The 12,914-nt window shown below is 34.7% G+C and overlaps 1 protein-coding gene, 1 long non-coding RNA gene and 1 pseudogene across 2 annotated transcripts; 2 read left to right on the forward strand and 1 right to left on the reverse strand.

Annotated features, from left to right (window-relative positions):
- On the reverse strand, positions 1,961 to 6,581 carry LOC109330240 (annotated as a pseudogene).
- LOC109330242 lies at positions 2,653 to 3,636 on the forward strand. The gene is made up of 2 exons (XR_002105646.1): positions 2,653 to 3,374; positions 3,495 to 3,636. It is a non-coding gene; the product is annotated as an uncharacterized LOC109330242 (long non-coding RNA).
- LOC109329367 lies at positions 8,584 to 11,524 on the forward strand. The gene is made up of 7 exons (XM_019563035.1): positions 8,584 to 9,102; positions 9,191 to 9,219; positions 9,317 to 9,565; positions 9,676 to 9,838; positions 9,881 to 10,366; positions 10,499 to 10,931; positions 11,043 to 11,524. Exons 1-7 carry the CDS (start codon positions 8,584 to 8,586, stop codon positions 11,522 to 11,524), a joined length of 2,361 nt encoding a protein of 786 aa, XP_019418580.1.

Here is a 12,914-nt window from a genome sequence, read left to right on the forward strand (position 1 = left end):
GATTCTAAACTTTTGTAAAGAGACTCTAAGGTCATGTTATTGATCCAATTGTTTTCAATAATTAGTGGGTCATAAAAAATCATAATATAAGCATGCGTGAAGTGCCTTATTAATCATTCATGGAATTTACCAAATAAGGGTCCTCTATCAATTAATGATGACATCAACTTGCAAGATAAAAAGTATCAGAGTCATGGGTATTAAAAATTACATATGTAAACAAATGTTTTCAAAAAATATTGCAAAGTAAACATGATATCACCATGTGCTACTTTAACTTAAACAATGCAAATGAAATAAATACAAATGATTTTAAATGAATAAAAAAATTGATATGAAGCAAAATCACTAGTCATACGCTTTACTATAACAAATGGTATCTTTACGCCATAGGTAAGAAACTAATCTATTTTAGATATGTAATAATCTCTCAATAAATATTGTTCACAAGAATCGAAAATTTAGTGGGCCTTAAACAAGTACTCATGCTTTAATTCATGGGTATTATTTCTGCTGGAAAAGAATGAAAGCAGTTTCTTAGTTGGCCCGTGTGGCACATGAAAGATTTCTTATTTTTTACGTACCCCTATTATTTGTATGGAGTTTGAACATTGATTTATACTTATATTTGCTGAATTGTAAGCTAAACTATTTGATCTTTATAAATCTAGATTGTTGAAGAAGCAATAGAAATTAATTATGATACTAATGAGATTGCAAGACAAAGAAAAGGAAAAGATCATCAAATTGTAAGCTAAACTATTTAAATAATTGAACCTAGTAAACATACTGTAGTTTCATTAAAGAGAAAAAAATGTATGAATATAAGTTTTATACAATGTCATTTTATCATCTACCATTCATATTTAATCATTGTTGACTCTTAAAAAGTAATATAAATGAATGATGTAATAACTATATATATAATCTAAGAGAAAAAATGCATGGACTAACATATAATAGATTTTGCATTGTCATTGCATCATTCATTCTATTTTTCTTTTTTTTTAATCATCATTGACTCTTGAACAAAAGTAATATAAATGAAAGATAAATTATTTACTAAATATATATAAATCTTTACTACATAACTACTATACTCATAATCTAAATCTAACAATTCTCTTACAACAAATTGCTTCTATCTCTTTTTTCATTTTTCATCATTAAATGCATCTCAGAACTCATCTAAAAACCGAAAGACACATACAATTGTCATAATTTAGTTATTATTAAAATAACATTACTCTTCCATATATTGTACACAAGGATTAAGCCAACAGATTATTTCATCATAACTTAAAATCCCCCCTCGAGCTTATTGACTTTCTTGCCAAAGGGACGGTAAAATTAACTACAAAATATTAAAATCTATTATCAGCTCATATGCTTATGTAGATTATCAACAGATTATAATATAAATAGTTAAATTATAGTTTTATATATAATTAATAATTATCTTTAATATATAATTATATATAAATACAAATTTTATATAACTAATAATTATATTGAAGTAACAGTTATAAAATAAAATATTAAAATAGTATTCCTTTTTTTTTAAATTATGTAAACCATTCGACTTACTTTCCCGGTTATTACTGTTTAATTGGTTTAATATAATCAAACTGAAATTTCTCTAATTCAAAGCAGTCTAATCCCTTATGCCGTTAAAACTGAACGGTCAAGTCTGGTTCTCATACCATTGCTTAATACTGCTTTTATATTTGGTGCCACAAGAGAAATAGCAACAATTTCTCTCCCTGGGTTGGGGAAGCCAACTAAAATTGCCATTTTGCTGCATTACACTTCAAAGCTTATATAAACTTTTGACAGTAACATAGATTTATAAGGGGGTAAAACAACGTTAAAGGACTTTGTTTGGGGTAGGAACTAGGTTGTCTCACAAACATGTAGACATGCCAAAATAGACCACAAATCAAGAAAATAGAACTGTCATGAAGAAAAGATGATATACAGTTTTCCATTGAAGCTTATTTTAGATAATGTAACACATAATACGTACATACATATATATATATATATAGTAACTAGATGACATTAGCATAATGAGAATGGCCCAGTGAAGTCTAAACTATATTGGACCATGAATTATAAACAGTGAGGAAGGGACTTCAAGTAGTTGCTACTAAATATTCACTGGGACTATAGATAGAAACAATGGTGGTGCATGAAATCACAACCAATTGAGATGAGGATCATTTTCAAGTTAATTAACTAGATCAATGTATCTCACCACTTTGTTTGGTGCTTCGGCTATCGCTTAGAGGCAAAGAACTCTGACTTGAGAGTTGCATATCAGATAGCGAGGCAGATCCACCTTGCAAAAAAATTAAACAGACAGAAGTGCTGGAATTACTTCCAGATGGAGGCATTATACTATGGTTGAAAAGGATTCCATTTTGGACCCTGAAATCGACTCGGGACGATGCGATGAAGATGTGAACGAAGGAGCCAGGGTAGATAGCAAAGAACCAACTGGATATGGTGTAACTGGCATGTCAATCAAGGAAGATGTTGATGGAGAGTATCTCGCAGGCCCCCAAGGATGGTCAAATTTGCATGCAGAGCCAAACTTGCAATTATTGTTTTGCATATAAAATGCACAAGGTTGGACCCCCTGTTTTCTAGAAAAGGAACTGATTAAGAAAAAATTCCCAAAAGAAAGCAAATTAATTTTAATGCGACGACACAATGCATGAATAAGTAACAAGTAGCTCAAAATTTTAAAACATCATAAAAAAGAATAACAGAAACACGCTCATACCAATCTCCAGCTAAGAATGATAACCCAATTCGATGCATTTCATGGTATGATGAAATAACATTCTCAATGAAAAGAAAACTAATATTCTTTATTTGTATGGCTATAACTTCTAATTACAATAAGAGTGAATACACATCATGTCCTAGTGGTGTGCCTTTAGCAGAATGCAATGTAACTATTTACACACAGACATGTGTGTGTACAAGTACAACACTTTTGTTAGAGAAAAAACATAATTGCAAGATCCAAAACAAATCAAGAAAATTTCAAAAGTAATTTCTTCATTTGCAAGATATACCCTTTATGCATGTAGATATGCACAACACAACAAAAAAAGGTAGGACCACAAGAACAAATAATTGGTTACTATTTGGCAATTCAGTGTGTTAATGCTGTCCATAATCACTTAGAAGTGATCAGCTATCATACTGAAGTACGAACAAAAAAATCAAATGCAGGGAGATATTGAAAACACTCTTAATAAGTATCTTTTAACTAAAATATTCACTTAATCAAATAACCACACAAAAATGGACAATGAAATTTTTGCATCCCATTATTTGCCAGTTAAGCCTTTTCTCTGTATGTTTTACTTGTAACAAACAGCTAACATACACGCTCAAATAAAAGAAACAAAATTATTTACTTTAAAAGTTTTCCAAATCTTATGCCTGTTTTACCCTATATTACAAGAAACTGTCATTAGAAAAGGAAAAGAGAATAAATAAAGGCCTTGAAGTCCATTATCAGAGTACAATACATAAAAAGCCAATTACTTCAATAATTATACTGAAGAGGAATGAGAAATTGTTCAGGGGATAAAAATATTGGTGAACCACAGTAAAGTACAAATCTGCAACTTTAAGGAGATATAACTGATCCATGATCTACAGAGTTAATGGCTAATAAGACGTCTCAGAAAACATTAGCTGCAAGCCCTCAGCATCCCAGGGAAAAAGAGTAAACTAAGCAAATAAGTCATTCAACCTACAACTGTGACAATATGGGGCACACAAAAAAATCAAAAACAAAAAAAAAGTAGAAACATTTTCATAATCGAGTTCATAAAATATACATATTACAAAACATATTATTGCTGCTGAATCCCGGTTCAATTATAGATCTGCAGTAACACAAGCTAAGTTAAGAACAACTAATTTAAAGAAAGTATGGCTAATATCAGAAATTACTATAACTTAAAAGTAGCATATAAGACAAGATAAGGGAGTAAACAGTATATTAAACAAGATAATCAAATCAAATGGGTAACCATACTCACCGGACGAAGAGGAAGACCAATGGGGTTTAGAAGTGGTTGTGCTACAACCTGATCCCTAGGATGGTGAAATCGACAAGCTAATCCAAATTTACAGTCCCCTGTTCTCAGAAAATATTGGCATTCAGGTTCACCAGGCCTTTCAGGAAATACTTGTTCCTTCTGGTTGCTTCCTGATGGACCAGAAGAAGAGGGCAGTGGAGTATATGGTCTAGCAAAAGCTGATGTCGATGAATTCAACTGGGTCACTCCGTATAGAGAAGTAGCCCCAACAGCAGGTTGAGCACCAGGAGATAATGCAGGACTTACAGATGCCTGCACCAATTTAACAACACCAAAATAAAGTAACTACTCAAGCAAAGAAAAAAACGAAAAAGACTTTATGCCATATTCCAGGTGAAACATTGCTATCTCACCGAATAGGGATTCCATCCAGGAAATGGGACAACCCCTGGGGAAAGAAGTAAAGGACCATAAGCTCCTTGTACATATGAACCAGGTAATATTGGAGGCCTTGCCACCCTCAAGCTTGTGGATGCTCCACCATACTGGTCAGGAAGAGGAACTGTAGGTGATTGCACCTGTTGATAAAATTGAGGTGCAGAGGCAGGCAACGATGTGCCAGCGGGTTGAGGATGATGGAATTTACAAGTTATACCAAATTTGCACTGCCCCATTTTCAAATAATAGGAGCATTCTTTCTCACCCTGTTGAAAATCACAGTTTAGTCATTGCATAATTTGCTGACACTTACACGGGGAGAAGGAAAGAACAAGAAGAGTCATACCGGCCTTAACGGGTATCCATAAATATTTAGTGGAGCTTGGCTTAACGATCCACCTCCATGTTTCGGGTGGTGGAATTTACAAGATGCACCAAATTTACATGCTCCAGTTTTTAAATAATACTGCTCATCAGAAGAAGTGGTACATAGTCAGTATAACCAGAAGACAATGATTATCAACTATCCTGCAAAGATCAGAAAGGCGGGGGCAACAAAATTGGAGAAATAAGACGAAACAAAAGGAACTATACCTGACATGGAGGTTCCCCTACTCGTTCTGGGTACTCCCCTGTAGCTCTTACAGCTGCAGCAACCTGAGAAATGTTTGACTTAATTCACAATTATATGCTTACAAAATCATATTTTTCTTAATAAGATGCAATCAAATATTAATATTAGTATCCACTACCAGTATCTATATTCTCTTAGACTTACCCAAAATGAAACAATTTACTTACCCAAAGTCAGCTGCATTCTTCTTTAAAAAATCATAACAAAATAACAAATTCCAAATCCAATTTCATTCCTTCTTTAAAACTTACAACTGGTAATACCCTTTTTTTTTAAAAGAAATGGAGAAAACAACATTTATTTGAAAATTACCAGAAAAGTTCACCAAAATAGTAAGTGAACAATCAAATATTAACCTTTTAGCAAACAATCCCAATGCCTTAACAGTCAGTAATAATGATAAACAAATACAGAAACAACAACAATATGTGAGAATGGATGCTCATACTTGTTTTTCGACACAAAAAAGGAAATTTATTTAATGGGCCCAGTCAAGGTTTTAAATCTAGGTCTGCACAAGTACAACAATGCCGAAATATTAAGGTTTTCAAAGTTGCCAAAACCACATCATATCCGCAATTGCGGCCGCACCATCGGCCTTTGCTCACATCTTTTAAAAACCTTGGGCCAGATCATAATGACAACTTGTGAAATTTATAACTCTACATTTATCTCTCAAATTTCTTTCATACTCAATTTTCATGACTATCTCTCATTTCCACTTCCACCTAACATCACTAGAAACACTTCAATTGAACCTAAAGCACAAAATGTTTGCTTTTAAGAGCATGAAATAATTACTACCGCGGCACGATCACGAGGATGATTGTAACGACACCCTCCACCATATCCACAGAACCCAGTTCGCATATAATAAACACAATTCGGAGCTCCGGTTCGCTCCGGGTATGATTCACTGCTACTCAGTGTTAACTGCCACATAGATTCTGCATTCAAACCACAAATCAGTTCAAAATCTTAAACCTAATCTCCACATTAATGAAACCCTAACATGAAAATATATAATAAAAACAGTAAATGAAATTCAACATGGAAAAAAGAAGATTAATTAAACTTCGAAAAGAAGAACAACACCTTCGAGACCGGTATTGGTTCCTGATGAGTGCCATTCGGTTTGATTCGTCGGGTTAGACCCATTTCTTATCGGGTTTCGACCGTACGAATCCATGAACCGGGTTTTTTGTGTCGGTTCGGTTTTTTGGAAGTAGAGTGTTACTGGGGAAGCGGTTTTTGTGATTTAGAAGGGTTTGAGAAGGTTCTAGAATGTTCTAGAAGAAGATCGGACAGGTAATGTTCTTAGTTGATGTTGGGTTTGCGTTGAGAATCAGAGACAGAGATAGTCTCTTTCCTCTCTCTTTCTTACTCTGAAACTGTATGTCTGGTGTACCCTTTTCAACTCAGTATGTTTCTCTCTCCTCTTTTTTTCATTTATTTTGTTTGAGTGATCCTCTTCCGAAACAAAATATTGTTCTAGTAATATAAAGCTCTACTGAAAGATAATAAACTTAATTTCTCAACAGATATTTATTAGGATAGATAATTATGTACCACAAAAATATAAATAGTTTTTCCAAACTGTGAGGGGATAGATATTTTAATATTACTAAAAAGAATTTTTTCATATAATTTTTTGTTTATCAATTTAATCCACAACATTAATGCTTTATTTGGTTGCATAAGAGAAAATAAGAAGAAAGAAAGAAGTGATAAAGGAAGAGGTGAGAAAGAGAAATATGAGAAATAGAGTAAATTTTAGTGATGTTTGATATAAGAGAAGAATGAGAGAAAATGAATAGAAATATATATTTTATTCTCTTTCTCTTTTGTTTGGTTGAATAGAAAATGAGAAGAGATGATGTTATGATCCAAATGACAAAAATGTCCTTAATAATATTTAAAACTAAAAAGTATAGAAAAAATTGAATGCCATTTATGTCATTATATGCAAAAATTTCATCTCCTCCACTTTCTCACCAAAGGAGGAGAGAAAGTTTTTTGTGTGGGACCCACATACTTTTTAGTCTCTCCTCTTTTTCTCTCTTCTAAACCAAACAACAGAAATTTGTATATTCTCTTCAATTTATCTCTCACTATTTTCTCTTCACTCTAACTCTCCTCTAGAGCCTAAATCTAATAAACATAACAAAATTGACTTTAATATTCAATAAATATTATAAAAAATATAGAAAATTACACTAAGACCTCATGAGTTTGAGTGAAATTATACAAACTACTTCTCACTTTTTTACACCTATGCAAACCTCTCATAGTTTTTATACTTTCATTACATTGATCACCCCTGCATATGAAAAGTGTAATCTTTTAAACAAAAAATGTGATAAATGCAATTAACTTAAACAAAACATGATATATTGTGGAGACAAATCCAAATAATATATGAGTCACTATCTCTTTATTATTTTTGGTTTATTACACTATGTTATAAGAGCGATTTAAACAATATTTCTTTAGAATTGTTGATGCATTTTGTAACAAAAAATGATAAAGATACATTGATTTGTATATTATTTGGACTTGTATATACAATATATCATGTTTTGTTTAGCTTAATTGCATTATCACATTTTTTGTTTAAATAATTACTTATTTCTGATGTATGGATGCTCAGTGTAATAAAAGTATAAAAACTAGGGGATGTTTGTGTATGTGCAGAAAAGTAAGGAGTAATTTATATAATTTCACTAAAACTCGGGAATGTCAAGTATAATTTACTCTAAAAAATACTTTTAATTCATACTTATATTTTTATTTACCATTTTGAGTTTTCATTACTAAATTCGTACAGGTAAAAATTGTGAGGACAAAGATAAGCCATTACTATTTTTACTGTTCATTTGTTTTGTTGTGATATTTATTTACTACTCCTTCTTTTTTGTTTGTTTACTGGGATTTTTTTTTTGGTAATGTGTTTACTGGGATTCTTACATTTTGAATGTTTACTGTTGTCTTCTTCATTTAACCACTTGAAGGATGTATTTGTTAATTAATGTTGATGTTGGAAATGGGATAATGGTTAGATAAAGTTTGATTTATTTTAAAATTTAATAGAAATACATTGATTAGATTTCCCCTTTTAGAAAAATCTGAGTGGCCTAAATATTAATTATAAGGTTTTCCAATTAGATTTGGCGTGTAGAAAGAATATTTGAGAGATTTTTGCTTAGATATTAAATGAAAATTACATATATATATATATATATAATTATTTAAGGTAATAAAAATATGTAAATCTCTAGTATTAAAGACAATGATTGTCGTATATTCTCTGAGCATGTTCCATACAATATTCTCTGAGCATCCCCTCGCTCCTTCTAAACCTCTAGATGGCAGGAATTTCCAGTCATCTTTGGTAAGTGATGGGATATACTTTAGGGATAAGGTTCTTGACAAACACCACGTTCAATGATAAAAAGAGACTTAGTGGCTGAAAAACTTATGACTATTGCCTTTGAAGAAGGTAATGCTTTGGTTCCTCATATTTCTCTGGATAAGGAGGTCTTTGAGGAACTTTGTTCTCCATGGAGGGATGTTCTAGTCATCACTCTAGTTGGAAAATCACTCAGTTATAATGTTTTCAAAGATCGGTTACAAAGGATTTGGAAGCTTCAGGAAGGCTTTGATATGGTAGATGTTGATCATGGCTTCTACTATGTGAAATTTGACCTGAAGGCGAACAGAGATACGATTATTGGAGGTGGTCCTTGGATGTTATTTGATCATTATGTGGCAATAGCGTGCTGGACTCCGGAGTTTGTTGCTCCAATGGCCAAAGTTGATTGTACCATGGTTTGGATTCGTTTTCCTAGTCCGAACATGGTGTACTATGATGAAAACTTCCTCCTCAGCTTAGCGTCGTGTGTTGGTAGACCTATTAAGGTGGACACAAACACGTTAATGGCTGCATGTGGACGATATGCTAGGGTTTGCGTCAAAATTGTACTACGGTGTATGCTAGTCCTTCCCTTTTGGTTTGTGAGTTACTCTGGGAATACTTTCTTACGCTCCGTAGGGTGGTGTCTATCCTTTGGCTGGTGCTTGGTGATTTTAATGAAATTATTCTTCCTTCTGAAGTGAGAGGTGGTAATTTCATTCTCACTAGGGCGACTATATTCACTCAGATCTTGGGTTCTTGCAGTTTATTCGACTTGGGAGCGATTGGTAGTAGATTCACTTGGTTCAGACGAGAGCAAGGTGGGAGGAATGTCTCCAAGCGTCTTGATCGAGCTCTTGCTGATACTGATTGGTGGATGGTTTTCTCGGAAGCCTATGTTGACATTCAGATCACTATCTTATTCTTATCCGTTGTGGTGTTGATGGTGAGCCTATCTCGTGTCATCCTTTCCGCTTTCAAGTTGCTTGGTCGTCTCATGCTGATTTTGAGGAGGTTGTTCGCCAAGCTTGGTCTTCGTTGGATAGTGATGTGATTGGTGGTCTGAATAAGGTAAAGAATGATGCTATTTTTTTTAATAAAAATACCTTTGGTAATATTTTCAGGAGAAAAAGGAGACTTGAAGCTAGAAATAGTGAGATTCAACTGAGTTTGGAAACGTGTGATAGTCATGCTCTTGTTACTCTCGAGGCTCAGTTGAGGCGGGACTATAATAAATCCCTAAGGGAAGAGGAAATGTTGTGGTATCAGAAGTCTAGAGAGCAATGGGTGCATTTTGGGGACATGAACACTAAGTTCTTCCATATGTAGACTATTGTTAGAAGAAAGCGTAATAAAATTCATGGCCTCTTCCTTGGGGATGGTAGTTGGACTAGTGATCCTATAAAACTTAGAGTTGAGGCTAATTCTTACTTTCAATCCATTTTCTGTGGTTTGAGTTCTAGCAATTTGGATATATGTAATGTGTTGACTCTGACGCTGTCCGCCACTAGGGTTGATCAATTGACTGCTCCTGTTACTTTTGATGAGGTCTACAGACAGATTATGTCTATGCACTCTTTCAAATCTCCTGGTATTGATGGCTTTCAACCCTACTTCTTCAAGAAATATTGGCCGATTGTGGGCAAGAATATTTGGAAAATTGTTCAAGATGCTTTCCATAATGGCTTTGCGAATCCTCGGTTACTAGAAACTCTTGTGGTTCTCATTCCTAAAGTTGCATCTCCCACTTCTCTAAAAGATTTGTGTCCCATTAGCCTGTGTAATGTGGCTTATAAGATGGTAACAAAGGTTCTGGTGAGTAGATTGTGTCCTTATCTAAGTGATCTTATTGGACCTTTGCAGAGTAACTTTATTCACGGTCGAGGGACTGCTAATAATGTGATTCTTGCTCAGGAAGTTATGCATTATATTCATAAATCCAAGTAGAAAAAAGGTGTTTTGGCCTTTAAAGTTAATTTGGAAAAGGCTTATGATAGAGTCAGTTGGGATTTCCTTAAGCAAACTGTGGTTGATTTTGGCATTCCTGCTTCTATTGTGAAGATGGTCATGTGGTGTGTTAGAAATGGCAGTATGTCACTCCTTTGGAATGGCTCTCGCTTGGACTCTTTCTCCCCAACTAGGGGCCTCCGGCAAGGTGATCTCATGTCCCCTTACTTTTTTGTTCTGTCTATGGTGAAGTTATCTCTTTTAATTCAACAAAAGGTTGATTTGGGCTTGTGGCAACCAATTAAACTCTCACAAAGTGGCTCCCTAATCTCCCATCTTTTGTTTGATGATGATGTTCTTCTATTTTGTAAAGCTACTAATACTCAGGTGATTTTGCTATCCTCTACGCTGGATGACTTTTGTCAGGCCTCTGGTATGAAAGTTAATGTTTAGAAGTCGAAATTTATTTGCTCCAAATCTGTTTCAAACGTCAGAAAGCGAAGTTTTATGTCTATTTGTGGGATGGGGATAATTTCTAACTTAGGGAACTATCTAGGAGTTCCTTCGGTTCAGGGCAGGGTTCGGCGTGCTATCTTTAACCCGCTTATTGAGAAGATCCAGAGGCGCATGAATTCATGGAAATCTAATCTTCTTAATCAGGCAGGGAAGCTTTGTCTTGCTAAATCAGTTTCAACCGTTGTCCCTATTTATACCATGCAAAGTATGTGGCTTCCTCATAATGTTTGTAATGAAATGGATAAGATGACTAGGAATTTTATTTGGGATGGTGACCCTAATAAGAGGAGTCTGAATTTGGTGAATTGGGAGGTTATTACAAGAAACAAAAAAGATGGTGGTTTGGGAATTCGTGATACTCGCACGACTAATGTCTCTCTGCTTGGTAAGTTGACTTGGGATTTGATCCAAGGAAGTAACAAGCTTTGGTGCAAGGTCCTTACAGAGAAGTATACTTCTGATGGTTGTTTATTGTTTGCTGCTAACACGTGCTCTTCGTCTCCTGTCTAGAAGGGTATTTTTAAAGCAACTAATATGTTGAAGAGCGGGTTCAGTCTTCATCTTGGGATGGTGACCTTTCGTTTTGGTATGACAATTGGTCAGGTTTGGGTTTGCTTTGCACTATGGTCGACTATGTCCATATCTTTGATACTCAGCTGACTGTTAAGGATCTTTGGAAAGACTCTACTTGAGATTTTAGTATGCTCTACACTCTAATCCCTGCCCATATGAAAGAGGCTTTAGTGCAGTTTATCATTCTCTCTTCCTACGATACCAATAACACTTGGTATTGGGATGACATTGCTTCAGGATCCTATACAACAAATTCAGGATACTGGTGGCTTAAGAGCAATGAGGTCTCGGGCTCCTTACAATCAAATTGGACTTGGCTTTGGCGGACGCATGTACCTGAAAAGGTAAAATTTCTTTGTTGGTTATGTGCGCATGAATCTTTGCCAACTAATTATCTTCGTTTCAAAAGGAATATGGCTATTTCATCAGTATGTAGTTGTTGTAATTCTCATACTGAGGATCTTCTTCATACTCTCCGGGACTGTGGGCACTATTCTTCTCTTTGGCATCGTTTGGGTTTTTCTGAAGTTTCCTTATGGGATAACGACTCTTGCTTATCTTGGTTAGAGACAAATGCCAAACGTAGTAATGGTCGTCTCTTCTTGGCTGGTGTTTGGTGGTCTTGGAGATGGCGCAACAACTCTATTTTTTGTAGTACCCCTTGGGATATTTCTTATGTCACTAGGAATGTGCATCATGATTTTAGAGATTGGTGCTCCATTGTTAGCTCTAGTGTTGTTAGAACCGAACCGCTCTGTCCGACCGGTCTGACCGCTAACCGGACTTGAAAACGACTCTGGTTTGCCGTCTTAACCGAATGAGAGTTGGACCGCTTTTAACCCGAAAAAATCCGGTCCGACCATGTTAAACCCGGTTAAACCGGATTAACCCGGGAAGTAAACCGGACGGCTTACTTAAAAATAAAAATAAAAATAAAAATAGGACAATGTTCTAATATTTTGTTTTACTATGGTCCAGAAAAAGATAAAGAGATATTATTTCAATATAATTATACATAATTATTAATTATATAAAGTTTTACATTTATATATAACTATATATTTATAAATAAAAATTATTAATTATGTACGAAATCACCGGTCAGACCGGACAGTTTAACCGTTTAAACCGGTTAAACCTAATACGGGACCTCTGTCGGTTTGACGTCCGGCTCGGGTTTCACAACACTGATTAGCTCTTCTATTGACCTTCCCTTGCCTTCTATCCACTGGTGCCAGCCGGAGAGTGGTTGGGTTAAGCTTAATGTTGACGGCAGTTGCAGCTTGAGGGATCATTCCATTAGAGGTGGTGTTGTGATTCGTAATGA

The sequence above is a fragment of the Lupinus angustifolius genome, chromosome LG16, assembly GCF_001865875.1.
Source record: "Lupinus angustifolius cultivar Tanjil chromosome LG16, LupAngTanjil_v1.0, whole genome shotgun sequence".
Classification (NCBI taxonomy): Eukaryota; Viridiplantae; Streptophyta; class Magnoliopsida; order Fabales; family Fabaceae; genus Lupinus; species Lupinus angustifolius.